This window comes from Psammomys obesus, unplaced genomic scaffold, assembly GCF_907164565.1.
Source record: "Psammomys obesus unplaced genomic scaffold, mPsaObe1.curated_primary_1811, whole genome shotgun sequence".
Taxonomy (NCBI): Eukaryota; Metazoa; Chordata; class Mammalia; order Rodentia; family Muridae; genus Psammomys; species Psammomys obesus.
In genome coordinates this window covers 22219260-22243188 of record NW_026595981.1, presented here as the reverse complement: position 1 = coordinate 22243188, position 23929 = coordinate 22219260, and the positions used below count along the sequence as shown (strand labels likewise).

General features: G+C 44.3%; 2 protein-coding genes across 3 annotated transcripts in view; both read left to right on the top strand.

Annotated features, from left to right (window-relative positions):
- Med1 (mediator complex subunit 1) overlaps positions 1 to 15253 on the top strand; it is a 42181-nt gene extending 26928 nt beyond the window's left edge. The window contains exons 11-17 of the mRNA XM_055619932.1: positions 755 to 866; positions 1711 to 1835; positions 2334 to 2452; positions 4115 to 4316; positions 6626 to 6721; positions 6826 to 6931; positions 8976 to 15253. Of these exons, the coding sequence (XP_055475907.1) occupies positions 755 to 866; positions 1711 to 1835; positions 2334 to 2452; positions 4115 to 4316; positions 6626 to 6721; positions 6826 to 6931; positions 8976 to 12213 (3998 nt within the window). The 3' untranslated portion in view covers positions 12214 to 15253. The remainder of the gene's footprint in view (positions 1 to 754; positions 867 to 1710; positions 1836 to 2333; positions 2453 to 4114; positions 4317 to 6625; positions 6722 to 6825; positions 6932 to 8975) is intronic.
- A 1570-nt stretch (positions 15254 to 16823) lies between these two features.
- Positions 16824 to 23929, top strand: part of Fbxl20 (F-box and leucine rich repeat protein 20) — a 69574-nt gene continuing 62468 nt past the window's right edge. The window contains exon 1 of one of the 2 annotated variants that reach the window (XM_055619681.1): positions 16824 to 17074. In XM_055619681.1, the coding sequence (XP_055475656.1) occupies positions 17027 to 17074 (48 nt within the window). In that variant the 5' untranslated portion in view covers positions 16824 to 17026. Of the gene's footprint in view, positions 17075 to 17740; positions 17911 to 23929 lie in introns of those variants that run through there. The other variant, XM_055619682.1, reaches the window with a different exon arrangement.

Sequence of the window (23929 nt, the reverse complement as noted above, 5' to 3'; positions counted from 1 at the left end):
ACTGATTTCCTGTGGAAAGGGAGCATGTAACTTATAAACTTGTAGCCTTTTTTTGTTTTGGTTGGGTTTTGTTTTGGTTTTAAAGCTGGACAGGAACTGATGAAGAGTGCATGGAATGCTTCCTGGCTTGTTCCTCATGACTTACCCAGCCTGCTTTCTTTTCTTCTTCATTTTTATTTCACATTTTTTGCCCGAATGTATGTCTGTATGAGCCTGTCAGATCTCCTGGAACAGACAGCTGTGATCTGCCATGTGGGTGCTGGGAATTGCACTCAGGACCTCTGGAAGAGCAGCCGGTGCTCTTAACTGCTGAGCCATCTCCACAGCCCCAGCTCATAGCATTTCTAAATTTTGTAGTAATTAGAATATCTAGATTAGTTGTGAATGATAGTCCCGGGTTTTTGGTTTCTTTTCTTTTCTTTCTTTCTTTTTTTTTTTTTTTTTTTTTTAACATTTTTGTTCTTGGTATTTTGGTTCTTTTGAAAAATAAGATCTAGCCCCTTAGGCTGGCCGCAGACTCACTCCATAGCCTCTGTGGGTCCTGAAGTTGTTGGTCTTTCCTCTGGCTTTTTTTTTTTCCTTGTGTTTTTTTTCTGTTTTTGAGACTCAGATCCATTTTCCTTCCTCATTCTCTAGAATGCTGTGTTTATAGACACAGGGCCACCATTCTTGTCTATTGTTTTTTCTTTTATTGTGATCTTTGTAATATTTATTATAAGGAACAGTTTGTTTGTTTTTCTTTTTGTGTTCCCAGTTCCTCGATCTTTGGGCATGAATGCATCAGTGACAATTGAAGGAACCTCTGCTATGTACAAACTCCCAATTGCCCCATTAATTATGGGGTCACATCCAGCTGACAACAAATGGTAAGTTAAATGAAATTTCAAAGTAGTGAAGGCCATTGTTTCAGCCTCAAGCCCAGTGGAAACATACTTTGTTTTTTTCTCTTACTTGGATTTTTTAGATGTTGCCCTTCTGCGTCTATCCACTGATTCCTCTTTTGAAATCTATTTGAATGTTATTTGATATCTACGTTGGAAGAGCGTCTTGTGTATCGTGTTTTTAGATGTTAATTTTATATTTACTGCAACACATCTGTTCATAGAACACATACTTTTACAAGTCTGTTTTTAATTAATTTAGTTTTTAAATTCTGTGTGTGTGTTTTGCCTACATTTATGTTTGTGCACCATTTTTGTGCCTGATGCTTTCAGAGACCAAAAGAGACCATCAGATCCCCTGGGGCTGGAGTTACAGATGGTATAAGCTGCCATGTGGGTGCAGGGAATTGAATACAGTCCTTTAGAATATCAGATAGTGTTCTTCATCACTGAGCTCTGTCAGCATCTCCTATAGACCACATTCTTAGCTCTGAATAAGTTAATTGGATTTTTTTGTTTGTTTTGTTACTGTTTTTTCAAGACAAGGTTTCTTTCTGTAGCCTTGGCTGTCCTGGACTGCTTTGTGCACCAAGCTGGTGTACAAATTCACATCAATAGGCCTGCCTCTGCCTTGCTGAGGGCTGGGGTTAAAGGCATGCGCCACCACACTCTGCAAGTTATTGGGAGTTTGCTTTTGGCTTTTGGTACTGGAGATGGAACTGAGGGCTACACATGAGAAGCATGTACCTCACACTGAGCTATGCATGTCTTAAGAAAAGGTGTTGATGGTTTTCAAAATAGAAAATTTTCCCCCTTTTTTTTTTTGAAGGACCCCTTCTTTCTCTTCAGTAACCAGTGCCAACAGTGTTGATCTTCCCGCCTGTTTCTTCTTGAAATTTCCCCAGCCAGTTCCAGTATCTAAAGCATTTGTTCAGAAACTGCAGAGCTGCACAGGTAAGCTCTGTGTTTTTAGAATATTTGCCAGACCTTAATATAGGTAGGTGTTACCCATTAAGATAAAACTTAATTTGTTATAAATATAATGGGAAACTTCAGATTATCTTAAACAACTTAAAGTCCTTTAGCCCTAGAAGTACTGATGAATACAATTAGGTAAATACTAGTAAATATTTTGTAAGTACTTGTTGAATATATATATATATATGCCATAAAAGGAAAATGGATCTCTATTTTGATCTTTTTAAGATTATTTACTTTATGTATACAGTGCTCTATCTGCATGTATACCTGCATGCCAGAAGAGGGCACCAGATATTATTATAGATGGTTATGAGCCACCATATGGTTGCCGGGAATTGAACTCAGGACCTCTGGAAGAACAGACAGTGCTCTTAAACTGCTGAGCCATCTCTCCAGCCCAATTATTTTAATCTTAGTGTGATCATTATAATCAGTCCTTGTTGTTTTTTTTTTTTTTTTTTTTTTTTTCAGGAATCCCATTGTTTGAGACTCCACCGACTTACATGCCCCTCTATGAACTCATCACTCAATTTGAGCTGTCAAAAGATCCTGACCCCCTACCCTTGAATCACAACATGCGATTTTATGCTGTAAGTAGTCCTGTTGATCTGGAACAATATTGGTTCTTTATAGCACTACTGAGGTCTGATAGCTTTCTTTCAAATTATTTAATCATCCACAGTTAGGGGAAAAAAGTCATCTGAAATGTACTGAAGCAAAAGGAAATGAGATTTTGAGTTAAGCAACCATGTACATTTCTGTATGTATCTATTTACTTAGGTTCATATGTATCATTGTTTTGCCTGTAAATATATCCACCACATGCATGCCTGGGGTCTGAGGACGTAAGATCATCACCTAAACTGGGATTATAGGCACTTGTGAGTGACTGTGTGGGTGCTGGGAACTGAACCTGAGTCTTCTGGAAGAGCAGGTGGCTATTGACCAAGGAGTATTCTCTCTTGTCCTCTTCCTTTTTTTTTTTTTTTTTTTTTTTTTTTTCTTCTAGGTAGGTTCTCGTGTAACCCAGGCTGGCATTGAACTTAGCAGAGGGTGATCTTATGCCAGACTAGACTGCCATGACTATGCATGCTGAGAAACTTCAGAGAAAACAGGACTAGTAGCACATGGCACTTGGGAGGTAGAGGACAAGGATTGCCTTGTCTTAGAGGCCAAGAGGCCAACTTGGGCTATGTAGCAAAACCTTTTCTCAAAAAAAAACAAAAAAAAAAAAAAAAAAAAAAAAAAAAAAAAAACAAACAAAAAACAAAAAATCTAAAGTTTTATCAGAACTGAAAAAATTTTAATGCCATGTTGAGCTTTTAGAAGGTTAAAAGATACTGTTTTTTGAGGGCATGCTGTCATAAACCTTTAATCCTACTACACAGGAGGCAGATACAGGTGGATCTTTGTGAGTTCTAGGCTGGCCTGGTTTACAGAAAAAGTTCCAGGACAGCCAGGGTTACACAGAGAAATCCTGTCTCGGGGAGAGGAAAAAAAAAAACAACAAAATTTCTGTGGCCAAGTGTGAACACTAAGATCCTGTCTCAAAAGGGGAGATTTTTTTTTTTCTTTTTAATCTACTATTTTTGTGTATGAGTGTTTTCCCTGCACTTAAGTGTATTGCATTTGTGCATCCATGAAGGCCAGAAGAGGGTGTCAGATTCCCCTGGAATTTGGGTTACAGACTGTGTGAACTGCCATTAGGATAAGTGTTGGGACCGGAACCTATGTTGTCTGAAAGAGCAGCAAAAGCTCTTAACTGCTAAGCTATCTGTCTCTTCAGCCCCAGCCCACTTAAGTGCTAGAATGAGAAAGGCTTTCATCTGGGCTTGAATTTCATGTGAGGTTTATACAACATAGAAGCTCTCCAATTCTAGCTAGATTATAACTATATAAGATGTTTTATTTAAAATACACTTTTGTAATTCTTTAGGAAACACTAGAGTAAATTTCTGAGGTGATTGTGTGTGTGTGTGTGTGTGTGTGTGTGTGTGTGTGTGTGTGTTATATTAGAAATCCTCCTTACTAGTAAATTGAGAAACAGATACCTTTAGGTAAAGGAGTAAGTTGTTGGCATTCGTAATATCAGTTACTGACACAGTTCTGTGTGGATAAGCGAAGTTTACTACTTTCTACGCTCTGGTGTACCATTTTCCCCCCTTAGTATTCCTCCCGTCCTCTCCAGGACAGTCTGCGACTTGGTGCCGTGGTAAGTAAATGTCATTCTCTTACATTCTTCTTTTTACTAGGCTCTTCCAGGCCAGCAGCACTGTTATTTCCTCAATAAGGATGCTCCTCTTCCAGATGGTCAGAGCCTGCAGGGAACGCTGGTCAGCAAAATCACCTTTCAGCACCCTGGCCGAGTTCCTCTTATCTTGAATATGATCAGACACCAAGTGGCCTATAACACCCTTATTGGAAGCTGTGTCAAAAGAACTATTTTAAAAGAAGGTACTCAGTTTCTTTTTGATAAAGTTACTGGAGGATTAGTATTGACTTCTGCAGTGGCTCTTAACTTTAATAGTTCTGAAATACTGATATAGCTTTAAAGATTACAGATGTTTTATTTCCACACCTAGATCAAAAGAATTAGAATGTCAGTGTAAACAATTGGGAATTCAGTTCAGTCACCACAAATTATTTTGATGGAAATAAGTTGTTATAATTGGCATTTAAAATAAAAGCCACTGTCACTGTTTGTATGTGAGAAAGACCTTTTCTATTGTTTTCTTGTTTATTTTCAAAAAATTTTTCTTATTTTGTTTTTATTCTTGAGAGGAGCACATTTTGCGGCCAGGCTTGCCTTAAACTCACTGTGTTCTCCAGTGGGAAATTGAAGTGATCACCCTGCTTCAGTCTTTCGTGGGTTAGGATTCAGATCTATACCACCACACCTGTCCACTTGTTTTAAATAGTAACATAACAGGTTTCTTCACTTTTTTGTTTTGCTGTACTGAGATAGCTGGTTTCTTTTTCTTTTGTGTTTCAAAACAGGGTTTCTCTGTGTAGTTTTGGCTCTCCTGGACTCTCTTGGTAGACCAGGCTGGGTTCCAACTCACTGTGATCCACCTGCCTCCACCTCCCTGAGTGCTGAGATTAAAGTCCTGAGCCACCGCCTGGTTAATAGATGGTTTCTTGATACTAAAGCTTAGGTTGTTTTCAGTGCTAGATCTAGTCCTTAATATGCCATCCCACCCCCATTCTTTGGAGAATTTAGTCATATAACTAAAAATCTAAGACCTATGATCATTTCTTTTTCTTTCTGGATTCTAAATGGATGTTTTTCTAACAATTGGTTACTTGAAGCTTTCATGTATTTTGGCTACTTTAGTTGATCAGTTAATTTTTACCTTGGTCACATAGCATTCTAGCGATGGCTATCTAGTGTTAGATATGTTATCAGTAGAGCTGTAGGCAACAAGAAGCAGGAACTGCTTTAGACAGTGTTGTTTTGAGATAGGCACTCAGGTACCCAGACAAGCTTGAACTGACTATGCAGTTAAAGCAGCTCTTCCAACTCCTTATCCTCCAAGTGCTGGGATTATGGGTGTGTACTACCATTTTCATTTAAAAATGAGAATTAAAAAAAAAAAATTCTGTGTGTGTGTGTGTGATATGTCTGAGTGGGTAGTTTAGCCTGTGCCACTACAATGTTTGACTTAAGAACCAGATTTTCTGGTATGGTGGTGCATGCTTTTAATCCCAGCACTTTGCAGGCAGAGGTAGGTGGAACTGTGAGCTATATAGAGAAACCCTGTCTCAAAATAAAAGTAACAATTAAAAAAAAGAAAGAATGAAAGAAACAGGCTAAAGTTGTAGTTTGTAGGTATATTTGTCTCCCACTGGTGAGGCTGTGGGATCAGTTGTCAGCATTATAAAGCCAAATCTATAACAATAACCAAAACAAATCTCTAATGGCAGGATTATATGTATCTGCTGTAAGTGTGTTTGTATGTGTGCATTGTCTGTTTGAGACAAGGTCTTACTGTATACCCCTGGCTGGCCCAGAACTTGCTATATAGACTAGGCTGGTCTCAGCCTCACAGAGGTCCATCCACTCTGCCTCCCAAGTGCTGTAATTAAAGGTGTGCGCCACATTGCCCAACTGAATGTATCATTTTATATTGTAGTCCTTCCCTCTCTGCTTACCAGGCTATGTGCTGCATAGGTGACGGATATTTAGATACCCTAATAGAAAGTGGGTTTTATTCTGGCTAAGGCTGTGTGTGACTTTAATCATGGCCCCAGGAAGCAACAGCCAATAGATCTAGACCTACATAGTGAGCCTGGGCTCTTGGTGAAACTCTATCAGAAAACAGCCAAAACCACCAACCAAGAAAAGCAAATTATGATAATATTATTGGATGGCTTCTTGTCAGATGCAACGGAATCTAATTGAGAGCTGGGCACGGTGCTGAGTACCTGGAACTCAGTGCTAGAGAGGCTAAGATGGGAGGACTGGGGGTAAGCCTGAACTATACAGCAAGACCATAAATTACAGAATGATACAAAAACCAAAAGTCTTTTCTTGGCCATTTTTGGCCTCAGAGTTCATTCTCAAAGCAGTTTGTTTACTAATTGTTTTTAAGATTTTTTTTTAATGTTTTATTGATTTTATATACATGAGTGTTTCCCTGCCTGTGTATGTGTGTACCTTGAGTGCAGTGGAAGTCACCTGGCTATTTATTGTCCATATAAAGACAATTATGTGTTTGTTTAATGTCATAAGTGTAGTGATGATCTTTTCTCTTGCTTTTCAGATTCTCCTGGCCTCCTCCAGTTTGAAGTGTGTCCTCTGTCAGAGTCCCGCTTCAGTGTGTCTTTTCAGCACCCTGTGAATGACTCCCTTGTGTGTGGTGAGTTGTATGGCTGGCAAAGCTCTCTTGGGATGCTGTGTCTTTTCTTTAAAAATGAGAACCCGGGTGTATCACCAGCGTCTCCTCTACATCTTGTCTTTCAGTGGTGATGGATGTGCAGGACTCAGCACATGTGAGCTGTAAACTCTACAAGGGGCTGTCGGATGCTCTAATCTGTACTGATGACTTCATTGCCAAAGTTGTTCAAAGGTAGCGGTGGCCCTTTTCCATAAGAATTCTGCTAAGACTTGTACAAAGTGTGTATGCCTTTATTTGTTTATTTGTGGTTTTTTTCAAGACATGGTTTCTCTGGCTGTCCTGGAAGACTCTGTAGATCAGGCTCTGTAGATCCAGGCTAGCTTTCGAACTCAGGTCTGCCTGCCTCTGCCTCCCCAGTCCTGGGAATAAAGATGTGCACTCCTATGGCCAACTGTATACTTTTGTTTTTTAACATGAGTTAAAAGTAAAAGAGAAAGTTTGCCATCGTTTGAATACATTGCTTTATGCTTTGAGTTAAAAAAAAATGTGAATTTTGTTTGTTATTTAAATATTACTATGAAAGCAATACAGATATGGCTGGTAATTTCAAGCCTTGTTATACTTTTAAAGTGAGAGAGAGCTCACTTTCTTTCTTATTAAAGATGTGATCTCACTATTGCTGACATAGCACTTGCTGTTTAGATCAGGTGGGTCTTGAATTCAAAGATTGATCTGCCTCTGCCTGTGAGTGCTGATGAGAGGGTAGGCATCACCATGCCCTGCCTAAATTATTGTTTTCTTTAACCTGTCCTCTTCTTTCACATGGCAGTGTGTGGGAAGTTAACATTTAAACCAGTGAGCTTCCTGGAAACATTAATACGTAATTTTGAAATTTTTCTTTCTACAGTAGGGAGCTGATGGCCCATTTTTTAAAAAATAAATTTTATCTATTTAAGGTTTTAAAACCTTTATCCATCTTTTGTTAATTTCACATTATGTACCCTAATTCAGCTCATCTCCCCATCCCTCCATATCCACCCTCCACCCATGCAACCCTCCCCCCAAAGAAAACAAAACAGAAAAAGAGAGAAAACGCATCTTGCTGAGGAAGCTCTGGTGTGTCACACATACACCCTTTTGCCCAAATAGTTTTATTCGCAAATGGCCCTTGCAATGAGCCATTGGTCTGGTGTGAAGCCTCTGTGTTTTGCTATACTATCAATACTGCATCTTCAGATACCCTGCTGTTGCCCTGTGTCATGGAGGGCCTGCAGCTTTGGATTGCAGGATCAGCCCTTACTTAAGTTTTGAGACAGGGCCTCCAAGATGACCATGAAAATGTAACCAAGGATGACCTTGAGCTCCCAGTCATTTTGCCTCAACTTCCTGAGTGCTTTCATTAGAGGCATGGGCCACTCCACTTTGTTTATTTGGTGCTGGGGAGGAAATCCAGGGCTGTGGCAAGCTAGGCAAGCACTGTGACAGCTGAGCCACATCCTCAGCCTCAAAATAGATTTTAATAAATTGTCAATAATTTATTGGAACACTGCTGTTCATTTTACATATCTCTGCAGCTTTTAAGCAAAAATGTCAAAATCTTTAAGACACACCATTTACAGTTATGCCCAAAATATCATTATTGGTTCAGAACAAAATTTGCTGACATATATAGTAAAGCAAAATTTCAAAAGTATGTTTATAGTCTAAACTTACCCAGAAGTTAGTACTATGCTTTAAGATAAGCAGTACTGTATATCAGCAACACAACTTTTCATAAGAGTGACTTTCGGTGTTATAATAGTCAGGGTCTATTTTAGTGATTTTATATTTATTACCTGTGATCATGTGAAGCCCCCCAAAAGGAAGATATTTTCTTACTAAGTTTCATTATCACTACATTTCTTTCCCTTGTTTCTTCCATGTTTTTCATTTTGAGACTGTGGTCCAAACACACAGTTCTTGTGATACCCATGCGTAAGGACTTTCTTTTAGTTTAGTGTAAAATGTTTTCAGATTCTGGTTTGGTTTCATAAGCAATTAATAATTTCCTGATGTGTTGAATTTCTCTGTAGAATCAATATACCCAAAGCTTTGGCATTTGATAAATTACTCTTATTTTACAGATTACTTGCCTTATGTGAAAACTGCTAACTGCAAGCTTGAGAGGCTTTTCTAAATCACAGGCAAAAGTAGAGCTCTTTGTTCCAAATAAATGTTAGAATCTTTCATCAGCCAGAGAGGTGTTAACTTAGCTTTTTTTCCTCCTATCTTACAGATGTATGTCCATCCCTGTGACGATGAGGGCTATTCGGAGGAAGGCTGAAACCATACAGGCTGACACGCCAGCACTGTCCCTCATTGCAGAGACAGTTGAAGACATGGTGAAAAAGAACCTGCCCCCGGCTAGCAGCCCAGGGTATGGCATGACCACAGGCAACAACCCAATGAGTGGTACCACTACACCAACCAACACCTTTCCGGGGGGTCCCATTACCACCTTGTTTAATATGAGCATGAGCATCAAAGATCGGCATGAGTCGGTGGGCCATGGGGAGGACTTCAGCAAGGTGTCTCAGAACCCAATTCTTACCAGTTTGTTGCAAATCACAGGGAACGGGGGGTCTACCATTGGCTCGAGTCCGACCCCTCCTCATCACACGCCGCCACCTGTCTCTTCGATGGCCGGCAACACCAAGAACCACCCGATGCTCATGAACCTTCTTAAAGATAACCCTGCCCAGGATTTCTCAACCCTTTATGGAAGCAGCCCTTTAGAAAGGCAGAACTCCTCTTCCGGATCACCCCGGATGGAAATGTGCTCAGGGAGCAACAAGACCAAGAAGAAGAAGTCATCAAGAGTACCACCTGACAAACCCAAGCACCAGACTGAAGATGATTTTCAGAGGGAGCTCTTTTCAATGGATGTCGACTCACAGAACCCTATGTTTGATGTCAGCATGACGGCTGATGCGCTGGATACACCTCATATCACTCCAGCTCCAAGCCAGTGTAGTACTCCCCCCACAACTTATCCACAACCAGTACCTCACCCCCAACCCAGTATTCAAAGGATGGTCCGACTATCCAGTTCAGACAGCATTGGCCCAGATGTAACAGATATCCTTTCCGACATTGCAGAAGAAGCCTCAAAGCTTCCCAGCACTAGTGATGATTGCCCGCCCATTGGCACCCCTGTTCGAGATTCTTCAAGTTCTGGGCATTCTCAGAGTGCCCTCTTTGACTCTGATGTCTTTCAAACTAATAATAATGAAAATCCCTACACGGATCCAGCCGACCTTATTGCAGATGCCACTGGAAGCCCTAGTAGTGACTCTCCTACCAATCAGTTTTTCCCCGATGGAGTAGATTTCAACCCTGATTTGTTGAACAGCCAAAGCCAAAGTGGTTTTGGAGAAGAATATTTTGATGAAAGTAGTCAAAGTGGAGATAATGATGATTTCAAAGGTTTTGCATCTCAGGCACTAAGTACTTTGGGGATGCCAATGCTTGGAGGCGATAATGGGGAGTCAAAATTTAAGGGTGGCAGCCAAGCTGACACAGTTGACTTCAGTATTATATCAGTAGCTGGTAAGGCTTTGGGTCCTACAGATCTTATAGAGCATCACAGTGGTAGTCAGAGTCCTTTATTGACCACTGGAGAATTAGGGAAAGAAAAAGGCCAAAAGAGGCTAAAGGAAGGCAATGGCACTGGTGCCAGCAGTGTGTCAGGCCCAGGGTTAGACAGTAAGCCTGGCAAGCGCAGCCGCACTCCTTCCAACGATGGTAAGAGCAAAGATAAGCCTCCAAAGCGGAAGAAGGCAGATACTGAGGGAAAGTCTCCATCTCACAGTTCTAATAGGCCTTTCACCCCACCTACCAGTACAGGTGGCTCCAAATCTCCAGGCAGTTCAGGAAGATCTCAGACTCCCCCAGGTGTTGCCACACCACCCATCCCGAAAATCACTATTCAGATCCCTAAAGGGACAGTGATGGTAGGCAAGCCTTCCTCCCATAGTCAGTATACCAGCAGTGGTTCTGTGTCTTCCTCTGGCAGCAAAAGCCACCATAGTCATTCTTCCTCTTCCTCATCCTCTGCTTCCACCTCAGGCAAGATGAAAAGCAGTAAATCAGAAGGCTCCTCAAGTTCCAAGCTAAGTGGCAGTCTGTATTCTAGCCAAGGGTCTTCTGGATCCAGCCAGTCCAAAAATTCATCTCAGACTGGGGGGAAGCCAGGCTCCTCTCCCATTACCAAACATGGACTGAGCAGTGGTTCTAGTAGCACCAAGATGAAACCTCAAGGCAAGCCATCATCACTTATGAACCCTTCTATAAGTAAACCAAACATATCCCCTTCTCATTCAAGGCCTCCTGGAGGCTCAGATAAGCTTGCCTCTCCAATGAAGCCTGTTCCTGGGACCCCTCCATCCTCCAAAGCCAAATCCCCTATCAGTTCAGGTTCTGGTGGTTCTCATATGTCAGGAACTAGTTCAAGCTCTGGTATGAAGTCATCTTCAGGCTCAGGATCCTCAGGCTCATTGTCTCAGAAAACTCCCCCAGCATCTAATTCCTGTACACCATCTTCCTCCTCATTTTCCTCAAGTGGTTCTTCCATGTCATCCTCTCAGAATCAGCATGGCAGTTCCAAAGGGAAATCTCCCAGTAGAAATAAGAAGCCTTCCTTGACAGCTGTCATAGATAAACTAAAGCATGGGGTTGTAACCAGTGGGCCTGGGGGGGAGGACCTAATGGACAGTCAGATGGGGGTAAGCACAAACTCTTCTAGCCATCCTATGTCCTCCAAACATAACATGTCAGGGGGGGAGTTCCAGAGTAAGCGTGAGAAAAGCGATAAAGACAAATCAAAGGTTTCTACTGCTGGAGGGTCAGTGGATTCCTCTAAGAAGACCTCAGAGTCAAAAAGTGTGGGGAGCACGGGTGTTGCTAAAATTATCATCAGCAAGCACGACGGGGGCTCCCCGAGCATTAAAGCCAAAGTGACCCTGCAGAAACCTGGGGAAAGTAGTGCAGAAGGGCTCAGGCCACAGATCGCCTCTTCAAAAAGCTACGGTTCTCCACTGATAAGTGGTTCCACTCCAAAGCATGAACGGGGTTCTCCCAGCCACAGTAAGTCACCAGCATATACACCCCAGAATGTGGACAGTGAAAGTGAGTCAGGGTCCTCCATAGCAGAGAAATCCTACCAGAACAGTCCCAGCTCAGATGATGGTGTCCGGCCACTTCCAGAGTACAGCACAGAGAAGCATAAGAAGCACAAAAAGGAAAAGAAGAAAGTAAAAGACAAAGACAGAGACCGAGACAAAGACAGAGACAAGAAAAAGTCTCACAGCATCAAGCCAGAGAATTGGTCTAAATCTCCCATTTCATCTGATCAGACGTTGTCTATGACAAATAATCCTATCTTACCTGCAGACAGGCCTTCTAGGCTCAGCCCTGACTTTATGATTGGGGAGGAAGATGATGATCTTATGGATGTGGCCCTGATTGGCAACTAACCTTATTTTCTAAATTATGTCCAGAGAAGAAACTAATGATGCATTTACATGTAAACCAACACAAGGGGTGAGTTAGACAGGCCTGATGTGTGCTTAAGAATCTTAACAGGCATGGCCTCTATACCAAGCTGGGTACATTCATGAAAGCATATCTAGACCCTACGACAGGGACCATGGGGTTGGTTGTTCAACAACAAGTCATATTTCTTTGCCAGAAAGAAATGTTAAAAAAAACTACTTGCTTAAGAAAGGGAGGGGGTGGTGGGAAAGGGTATAGAGAGGGAAGGGTGGGGAAACTGCTGTGGGAAATATTCATATATATTTTTTCTCCCCTTTTCCATTTTCAGGACATGCTTTAAACTCATTTTAGTGCATGTATTTGAAGGGCTGGGCAGAAAATGAAAAAGCAATACATTCCTTGATGCGTTCGCATGAAGGTTGTTCACCTTTGGTAGTTGTCCATTTGAAGCATGGGCAAGGGAAGGACTGTGGCAGTTTTGGACACTTAAAGCAGTGTTTGGTGTCTGTTTCTTAGGAGTGATTGGGGGAGGGAAAATTATTTTAGCTATTTATTTGTAATATTTTAATCTTTAATGTTTGTTTTTATGCAATGTTTGTTCCTAAATCTATGAAGGTTATGGTTCATAGCGATAGGAGGCAGGACAGGACGGGCAAGGTTTGCTTGGCAGTGGGGAGCTTGCTGCTCTTGCAGGTGCTGCAGCAGCACGCCCACAGAGGCTAACCGGAGCCTGTCTCTGGAGTTAAATAGAAAAACCAAAACTATTATCTCTGGAGGTTTTTCACAGGGTTCAGACATCATAGGAATATTAGAAATGACGTCCCTATGCAGTTAAAGGACTTACCTTTTTTCATTCAAAAGGAAGGGTGGCTTTCTGGGGTATAAATATGTTTTCAGATTCTATACCCAATGGTATAAAAAACATTACAGAATTAATAGTTCTCCTAGTTCCACAATGTGCCAAAAGTCTACATCCCAGCATTTTGTTTGCAGGAGAGCTAATGCCATTCCTAAGAGCTGGACTCTCATTTCTCTCATCATAAGAAGGAGTTCAGACTTAAATGCTCCACTGTATGCTCCCCGAGATAAAGTTTTTTTTTTTTTTTTTAAAAAGCAGCCATAGTTCACTTAAAACAATTTCAAGCTCACTTGACTTAATTAGGGGCCTGGAATGCTAAGTGAGCATGAAGATAAACCTTGCTACTGTGTAGCACACAATTGGACATTTTTGGAGAAACAGGTCTGAGTCTGGATTCTGAGGGACATAAAAAGAAGCCCTTCTCATAAATGTAGAAATCCAGGAGACCATTTTGAGTGCAACCGAAGTTCTCAGTATTTGGAGGGTCCTCTCAAAAATCTGCGGCCTTACTTTGATTTTGCCACCTGCACTGTGCCATTCCTGATGATTCCGTTCAGGATCTGTATCAGCGGGATGGGGCATAATCCCAGCACAACTCTACTGGATTACAAAAAGGAAAAAAAAAAAAAAAAAAGCCAGGTGATTCATGTTTGTACGTGTTATAAGTGGAGTGACTTCATCAGATACGGACGATTTCAGTATCCAACACTCTGCAGGTTGGAGTTAGCATAGACTTGGAAAATCTACTGTGGCTTTCTTTCCTGACTGTTTCTGTTTCCTTTGGTGTTCTCCCTTTTCTGATCATCGGTTCTCAACAACTCTGCCATGTCTGTGTCCCGAGGCAATAAATAGGAAACAAAACATTGCAAAGTGGAGCAAGAAAAGTTACCTGTTACCCTGTCAGAGCCCAGTGTCTTAGGTGACACGAATACTGGGTGATAGTGGAGTGCTTTCTCTTGTACTGACACAGAAGCCGTGCGTTGTCTCAGATACACAGCTGGGTTGGATTTCTCAGAAGTTTGCCACCTGGTTCTGAATCCTATGCTCTTAGTTTCTGCAGGAAAAGTTAAAGTTATATAGTGTTTCAGTTTGTTCTGGGTGGGGAAAGTCTCATGGGGAAATGTACTACATAGTATAAGGGGCTCAGTCCCCCCAAGCAGAGCCAACAAATACCAAAATGAGTAAACTGGGAAGCTTTTTCTCTCTTTCTGTCTTCATCCCAGATCAAAGAATCCCGAGTTAGGATCTGGATGAAGGATAAGCCCCTGAATTGTCGATGGGCACGCCCCACCCAATGACCCAGCATCTGAACTTGCTTAACAGGGAGCCGGGCTAAACTGCTTCGCCCTGCCTGGGAACCAGGGAGCACTGCATTTCTCCACAGGGTGGAGGAGAAGAGGCAGCATAAGCCACCCCAGGACGCCTCCCTCCCATCCAGGTGTACAGTCTCCTGTTTGAAAAGACGGCAAGGACATGAAGTCAGCTGCTACCCATTTGCTGCCGCTGGAGTTTATGTATTTTCAGTTTGACCTGATTCTTCTGTCTTTTGGCTTCATGTTAAGGGTCTCTGGACAAAATCTGCTCTGATGTACAATATTTCAGATTCAAATTCAGTGTATCTTAAAACAAGTGTTTTCAAGGTGAAGAAGGGGACCTGATGTAATTGCCAAAGCCAGCTTGAAGTTGATGACTCTTGAATCGGATTTTCCTTTTGTCAGGCCACTAGCAATATCATGAATTTTCAGAAGAGCCAGTGAGTCACCTTGATCACAGCAGATGTCAGTATAGAAAACATTCAGGATCCCTGGGTAATCATATATTCTATTGTATATTCATCTTTAGCCTTGCCCCCCAACTCTTTGTCTTGAAGTTAATTTTTGGAGGGGCAGGAAGTATTATCTTAGAAACTAGGTTGGGAAACATGTTCAGCTGTAGAGCTGAGATTTAAATTTTGAGTTTAAAAATGTACATCAGGAGCAGTGGGAAGGGTCTTTTCCTTAAAAGTATTTCTTAATTTGATTTTCTGTGTATGGCTGTTTTGTAAATATTTTTTTTTTTCATTTTTTGAAAGTAGACAAAATCTGTGGGATTTTTTCCCCCTAAAACAATACAAAAATAAAACTTTCTTTACACACAAATAAAATTTCTTTGATAAAAAGTAATATGTCTCTGTGTAGGTTTTTGTTGTTTGTGGTTTTGGGTTGTTTGGTTTGGTTTTTTGGTTAAAGACAGGTTCTCACTATGCATCCCTGGCTGTCCTGGAATTGACTATGTAAATCAGGCTGGACTGTTTTTGAGATGAGGTTTAACTTTCTGTGTAGCTAAGCCTGGCTTTGAACTCTTTGGCTTGTCTTCCCTCCCCAGGTACTGGATTTATGGGCTTTTGTTTGTGATTTTTATCTTTGTGACAATGTCTCTAGCCAGCCCAGTATGATCCTGAACTCAAGCATTCCTTACCGCTCCTGCCTCCAGACTGCTGGGGTTACAGGTACGAATCATCACCATAAAACTTTATCCTATGAATATTTTCATTTATTGATCCTGTCAAAAATCCTAATTAGAAACCAATAGCTTCCCTGTGTACTATTCTAAATGGGCCCTCAGCAATGCAAAGTTGGTAGGACCATGCCACGGGTTTTATTTTTATCTTTACATATTTGTCTCTGCCCGCTTTCTCACTTTTTCCTGATTTTTGCAGCTGTTACACATTCTTGCTGGGAGAAAACAGCTTTTGGAGGCCACTGATCTTTGCAGTTTTTCACAGGCTGAAGCAAGTGCTTAAAAGCATGTGGGACTCAATGAGAATGTAACGTGTGGACCTAGGTTTTTGTGGGCCCAAGAACTGAGTTATTTGAAGCTAGTGTGTTTAGGAATGCTGCTTTAAGGTGGGGGGGGGAGGGAAAAGTTTGGCCAGATGTGGTACAAATAAATGCCTTTAATGCTGGAATTGGGGACGCAGAGTTCGAGGACAGCCAGGGCTATGCAAACTCTGCCTCAAAATAGAAAAAAGAAAAGAAAGTACTTTTAAGGACAAAAAGTAACTTAAAAAAATTTTTTTAAAGGTTTGCAGCACTTGGGGTTGGGGATTTAGCTCAGTTATAGAGCGCTAGGCAAGCGCAAGGCCCAGGGTTTGGTCCTCAGCTCTGGGGGGAAAAAAAGTTTGCAGCACTTTTTGCTCTTTAAATGTTCACCTTGGTCGGGTTCTGATTAAAACTAGCTATAAAGGCTCTGAGGACAAACTGCTTTGAGTATACAATCAGAAGCAGAATTGCGCAGAATTGAGGATGGCTGGGATTCATGATTTTAATATTTCAGGCTTGGTTATATTGTGATTTGTTTCTCTTTGAAGGAGCAATTTCACTCTCGGTTGTTTCATAATTCGTGGAAAACAGGTTATAGATTTAGGAGTCTTGAAAGCTGGAGCTCATATAAATAATAAGATGACACACACCAGCTTCCAGGCTAGGAGCCTAAGCCTATGAAAGTCACAGTTTGGTGTGGGCAAACGCCCCCGCCTACTCGCTCCTCCACGCTTGTTTCTCCCGCCGAAATGGCGTCAGGCCGAAGCTCTCACCAAGCAGGGCCCTGATTGGAGCGTGGGCAGCCACCTCAGCCCATTGGGCGCCAGCGGCCGGAGGGGCGGGGAAGCCGAGGGCCCAGCGCCCGGCCGGCCCCCACCCCCACCGCCGCGGGCCCCCCCCCCGGCCCAAGCAGTGGGTGCCCGGCTGGGGCACTGCACCCCCCGACCCCCCGGTGCCATCCTCGCCGCCAGCCGCCGTGCAGAGCCGGCCGCCGGGCCCGCCCCTCGGCGCCTCCCGGAGCCAGGCCGAGAGAGGCGGCCGCCCCGCAGCACCCCGGAATGCAATTCACCGGGGCGGGGGAGGCGGCGGCGGCGGCGCTGCCCCAACCTAGAGACGTCTAGAAAGACGAGGAAAATGGCTCCGAGCAGGGACCGCCTGCTGCACTTTGGGTTCAAGGCGACAGTGAGTGACAGAGGACGGGGGTGAGGGGGGGCAGCTCGGGCCGCCGGGCGAGCGACCAGGTCAGGGCTGGGGGCCGCTGGGCCGTGCGCTCAGGCTCCCCGCGCGGGTCGGCGGGCGCCAGCGGCTCCCGGAGAGGCGGCGTGGGGGGGCGGGAGGCCCGGCGATGTCCGGCCCCGGCTCTGCGCTCCCCGTCGTCGGTGCGCGAGCACGCGCGCGCTCGCCCCCGCCCCGCGCCCCCCCCCCACACACACACACACACAGACACACGCACAGCTCGGGCGCTTTCCGGCCTCGCTCCTCGTCCTGACGGGCCCGCGCCGCGCCGCCCCGCGTCCCGGCTCGCTCGCTCGCTCGCGGGCTCACCGTCGCGGCGGGCGGGCGGTGGGGGAGGGGCGCGCTCGCGCCGCCGCCGCCGAGCGCTCCTCCCCTCCCCCGGCGTGCCGAGGCCCCGGCGGCTCTGCCCAATGAGGAGCGGCGTTGCTGGCAGGTGGGGAGTGTTTTTGTTTTGGGTTGAAGTTGAGGCTCTGGAGAGGACCGAGCTAGCGACTGGCAGCCGTCGCGGCCGCGGACGCCGCGGGCGGTGGTGGAGCCCCCTCCCTCCCCGCCCCCCTCCCCCGCGGGGCCCGAGCCGGCTTCTCCTCGGCGGACGGACGGACGGGCGGGCGGGCGGGCCTCGGCTGGCCGCCGCCGCCGCCTCCCGCTCCCGGAACTCCCGGGCCTTGCCCTGGCCCCTGTCTTTGCACTCCGCACGCCGCAGCGAGCGCGCCCTGCCCGGGCCGCACCCCGCTGGCCCCATGAGGAGGGACGTGAACGGAGTGACCAAGAGCAGGTTTGAGGTGTGAGCTCGGAGGGGGTCTCGGGCGGCCGGGACCCCAAACAGTCGCCCTTCCCGGAGCCGCCTCCCCGGTGCGGCCCGCCACCCGCCCCCGGCGGCCTCCCCTGCTCGCGACCCGAGCGCCCCGCGCACCCGATCGCTCGCCCTCCGGGGGGGGAGGTCCGCCCGCCGCCCCTTCCAGCCGCGGGCCTCGGGTCGGGATTAGCCCTGGCGCCCTCCATCCCTCCTCCCCCCATCACACCCATCTTCCCATTCTTTGCCCAGCCCTTGGCTAGCCTCCTTCCACCACGCACCCGCTTCCCCGGCTGGCCCTCGCCTGCCGCCTTCGCGTGATCCGTTTTATCGCCTCCCGGGCGGGAATCGATGAGTCCTCCGTGGGAATAGGAAGTTGGGGGTGGGTAAACTGGGATGATCGAGGCGACCGGGAGGCGCTGCTTGGATACTGTTCCAATACTTCCTCTTCCCCGTTTAGGCTACACTTTTCGTGGTTCATTGTTACTGGCAACTTGGGTTTCTGTTCGGGGAAATGCGAGGAAGGTCCGAGGGCCTTCGGAGAATCCTATTCCTCTTTTTAGTCTTAAGTTTGTCCTCTGGAAAGGGAGGTTTGTAGTCTTGGAATTGAACCGTGGGTCGTCAGAAAGCTCTTCAAGGGGAAAGGGATTGCTCTGGGAAGTATTGTAACTACTGGTGAAATACAATAGTATAGCTGTGTGCAAGAAGATTCGTTGTAGGCTGAGAGACAAAGAAACTTAGACAACACGGGCAAATGTTACCTGGCCTTTTCTGGCAGGGGCTCAGGCTGACCTGGGGTCACTCCAGGCTCTCACTGTACATCGCGCTTCGTGTTTTTTCCTCTCCGCCCCCCCCCCCCCACCTCCCGCCTCTCTCTTTGTATTCTAAACACTCATTGTTTTCTTTCAGCTCCTTTTAAAAAGATGAAAATGAGACAAGTTCGTGGGCTTGGGGTGAAAAGAAAGTCTTACCTAGGGTAGAAACCTCTGTTCAGTCTTTGTGGTTTTTAAGGGTATGAGAAAGAAACATTTAGTTACAAAAGAAAGATCGAGGTAGGACAGCTGGGAAGAAAATTTAAATTCAGACTTAACAGTACTAAGTTGCAGTGAGGAGTGGAGAAAATTGAAGTCACTGGATACATTAGAATTTTAATGTGTAACTTAATGGGACTGTGAGGCGGAGGAGAAACATAATAAAATTACTTATGCAGGACAATAGAGAGTCTAATACTTTAGAGTGTTGCTCTAAAGTAGAGTCCCAAAAAAGATTAATTTATGTTGGTTTCAAATTCAGCGCTACTGTAAAGTCCTTACCATTCAAGTTACTAACCAGACTCCTGGCAGTTTAGGGGCACCCAAAAGAGTCCTAAATGATGACGATTTGAGTGGGGTAGTGGGGAAGAACCTTATGAACTGAAGCGAGCCCTTTACCAATTTGCTTTTCCCTTTTAAGCTATGGAATGATCATTGGGAAAGACTTAACTGCCATTTGTTTAAAACTACATTGCTGTTTGTTATTTTCAAATACTTAATTTTTTGTTTGTTTGTTTTTTCTTAATGGGGTCTCCTGTAGCCTGTGACCTTGAGGTGATTTTCTACCTCCCAAGTGCTAGGATCACACTCCACCATACTCTGCTTTATGATTTTTGTTTGGCAGGTTATTTTGTTTTTGTTTTCAAGACGGGTTTTTTTTTTGTGTGTGTGTGTGGTTTGTTTGTTGTGTGTGTGTGTGTGTGTGTGTGTGTGTGTGTGTGTGTGTGTGTGGCCCTGGCTGTCCCGGAACTTTGCTCTGTAGACCAGGCTGGCCTCGAACCCAAAGATCATCCTGCCTCTACCTCTGCCCGAAGATTAAAGGCAATCACCACACCACCCTGTTTGTTTCATAAAGTTTTACGCCCTCAAAATTGCCAGGCTATCATTTGCACACCCTTAAGTCCAGCCAGCACTCAAGAGTCAGAGGCAGGCTGATCTCTGTGAATTTGAGGCCAGGCTAGTGTGTATATAAAAGAGTTCCAGGACACTCAGGGATACATGGGGAAATTCTGTCTCAAAATAAAAACAACAGAAAAATCCTTAGAACTAAGAAAATCCTTTATAAGGGGCTGATTATTTCTAAGTACGTTATTGCAGAATGAGAATTCTTATGAGTTCGGGAAATATGTACGAAAAAAATAGCTAATTTCAGCTGGTGATCTGACTAATATATGTGTTGCCTCGCCCCAGATGAGAGACACTTATATCTCAGCATTCTTGATGTGTTAGAACCTCTTCCTGGGTAGTGTTTTAATGTTCTCTTGGAGTGATTTTGTCTTTGTGGTACTGGGGACCCAGCACAAGACCCACAAGAACTACAGTCCCCCCAGCCTATATTTTGTTTTGTTCTGTTTGAGACAGGTTCTCAGTATTTAGCCCAAATTGACCTGGAACTTGCAGTGTTCCTCTTCTGTCTTTTGAGTGCTGGGATTCCAGGCATGTGCCACAGTGTCTATCCTTTTGACTGTTGAGATCAGAGGCCACAAGCTTTATATGTTACTCTCAGAGCCAGAGATACAGAGAAGCTTTTACGTTAAACAGAGCCTAGTGGCACAAATCATTCTGCTTTACAGAGGGAGTTTCAGGCCAGCCTGAGCTGTAGAGGGAGACCCTGTTCAAACCATGTGTCCTCTCCTATTGTCCCTAAAGGAAAAATTCAAAGTTGAAACCAATCAAGAGTACCGGTTACATAAGCCAGATATGCAGCATCTATGTAAAGCCAAAGCAGGTGATGTTAGGGTAAAGAATGAAAGAGATCTAGAGATGTAAAACTCCGCGTTTTGCTCTGTTAACCTGTGTGCACACTCATGTCCTGTTAAACGTTTGAAGACACTTGTGTACGATTGTTTCGCCTGCATGTGTGTGTGTGTGTGTGTGCACCTCATGCCTGCCTGGTGCCCACCGAGGTCAGGAGCTGCCATCAGATCCCCTGGAACTGGTGTTACAGATGGTTGTGAGCCACCAAGTGTGCCGTAGAAGCTGAGTCCCTGCTCTCTCCAAGAACTGCAAGTGCTCTTAACTACCAAGCCCTTTCTCCAGCCCCGCCTTGTTTTTGACACATAGCCCAGGACAGCCCGAAACTCAGAGTAACCCAGGCTGGCTTGGAACACTCCTCTTACATCAGACTCCACAGGGGCTGTCTGAATTTTGGTTCTTATAATCCTGTCTTACATTCAAAGAAAGTTAAGGTGTTGAAGTTGTACAGTTTGACAGTAGAGGACCAGGATGCTAACCTCAGGGCTTTTTCATTGTTTTTAGAGATCCATTTTGTGAATACATGTACAGCAGGGGCCTGTGGAGATCAGAGAAGTAGGGTCCCCCCGAGTGGAGTTTGAGGAGATCCCGAGCTGCCTGATGTGGGTGTTGGGTACCAAGCTTGCTCCCCTCCAAGAGCAGTTATGTGATCTTAACCACCAAGTCCTCTCTCCAGCCCCCTAGTCTCTTACCTTTTTTTGTTTTGCTTTGCTTTCAAGGCAGGCTTTCTTTGTGTAGCCCCTGGCCATCCTGGAATTTGCTCTGTAGACCAGGCTGGCCTTGAATTCACAGAGATCTGCCTGCCTCTGCCTCCCTGAGTGCTGAGATTAAAAATTTGTCCCACCTCCTGGCTCTCTATAGTTTACATTCAGTATATTTATCTTCTTGTATTTTAGTGTAACTTACCATAGGTCCATTAAATGTGTGAAGTGGTTTTCCCAAAACTTTACAAGTTTATTTTATTTTGTATATGCTGTCAAATGAATGAGTGTCTTTCATTTTAAGTGTGTTAACCAACATTACGTTAACATTCAGCAAGATTAACAAGAGACACATTTAAATACCTAGTCTTGCCCTTAGATCCAAATTGAGATTTTTTTTTTCCAGTTCAGTCTCTACTTTGTCATACTTTTAATAAGTCTCTATAATTAAGACACCATAGGCCTGGGGGAAATTTAAGAATTTTTGTTTTGTTTTTGCTTTTTCAGACAGGGTTTCTCTGTGTAGCCATGCCTGTCCTGGACTTGCTTTGTAGATCAGGCTGGCCTCAAACTCAGAGATTCACCTGTCTCTGCCTCCCCGAGCACTGGGAATATAGGTGTGTGCCACCTCGCCCAGCTTTAAAAAAAAAACAAAAAACTTTCCATTTTAAAAACAGCATAGTGTTTCTATTAGCTGATATTAAGATATTTTATAATCAGTGCCTAGAGATATTAAGACCAGAAGATAGGAAAGGAAAGGCTCTACTTTTGGAAATTTTGAATCAGTATTCGTTATGCTTCAGTGACCTATAAATACATAGTGCCACATATTTCAGTGTCACTAGGTCTTTGCTTTTTGGTTTTGGTTTGGTTTGTTTGTTTGTTTGTTTGAACTGCTTGTGTTATTTTGTTAACTCCAACATTATTTTGTTATCCAACATAACAGAAATTGTAGTATTGCATGCAGAAAGAGCATACTATATCAGCCTAGAGATCTGGTTATTAATCTGAGTTTTCCCGGGAACTATCGTCACTTAATTCATCTGACCTGGTGAGTTTTTTCTTTCCCAATAAACAAGGGAGCTAACAGCAATTATTTTAAGTACCTTTTGGTTCATTACCCTTTGAATTTGTGATTTTTAAATAATAATAATAATTGTACAAGGCTAGGTGTCCTTGATCATTTCTTCTCCACCGCTCCAATATTTTGGCTCAAGCTGCCCTGGTGGTGCACACCTGTTGTGTGAGGTGCTGGGGCTGCTGAGGTACAAGGACCACTGGAGCCGGTGAAAACCAGCCCAGGCAGCAGAGACCTAGGCAGCCTCAGTCTCACAGCGCTGCTCTCACTTTGCTTTAAAAACGAAACAAAACACAAAGCAGTCAAATGCCACTTTTATTCCCTTAAGGTTTCATACCCTCCGAAGAACGTTCTATATACTACCCATATTGAGCAATTTAAAATTTTGTTTTTATGTGTATATGATTGTTTTGCCTGCATGTATGTAAATGCACTGCATATGTGCCAGGGTCCTCTGAGGCCAGAGGAGGGCTTCAGAACTGGAATTGCAAGGTCGTAAGTCAGCATATAGGTGCTGGGAACTGAGCCTGGATCCTCTGGAACAGCAACAAATGCTGTTAACTCCTGAGTCATCTCTCCAGCTGCCTCTCTTCACTTTGTGTGTATGTGCACATATGTGTGCGTATGACTACAGGTACCAGCCTGTAGGTGTATCGGTCAGTGTGTTCTTCTACCTGTGGCCTCTGGGCTCTGAGGGCTGAACTCGAATTGCGACGCTTGAGCAGACAAGCTCTTTTTGCTTGAGCCATCTTGCCAGCCCTGGGGTTTGTTTTGAGACATGGTGTTGTTGAATTCCTGATCTTCCTGCCTCAGCCTCGCAAGCCCCGGGTCTTACTATGCTGTAGCCTAGGAACTCTGTCTGTACGGAGCAGGCTGGTCTCAAGACTCAGCCCAGCTCTGCCTACCTCTGCCTCTAGCGTCCTGAGATTCAAGGTGTGTGGCACCAACACGTGGCAGGGATTTGTTTTGAACACTGTTGAGACTGATTATGGAGACAGTTATCTTGAGGGTCCATTTGTCCATCCTTTCTTCAGTGTTGGGGATCACTCCTAGGGCCGCATGTATGCTAGTCAGTCCCTCTTCCCGGAACTGCATTCCCCAGCTACTGTCTTCACTGGGCAAAAACGCCACAAATTTTGGGTTTGGTTTTGTTGCCGTTTTTTGTTTGTTTTGTTTTGTTTTTGCTCTTTTTTTTTCAAGACAGGGTTTCTCTGTGTAGCCTTGGCTGTCTTGAAACTCCCTCTGTAGACCAGGCTGGCTTTGAACTCAGAGATTGGCCTGTCTGCCTCTTTTCTACGCACCACCATCAGCCATAAAATGAATTCTTGATGTTTAAGTTCTGTTAGGTACAATCTGTATGCCAAAGATTTTCCTTTGTTTTATCTATCTATCTATCTATCTATCTATCTATCTATCTATCTATCTATCTATCTATCTATCTAT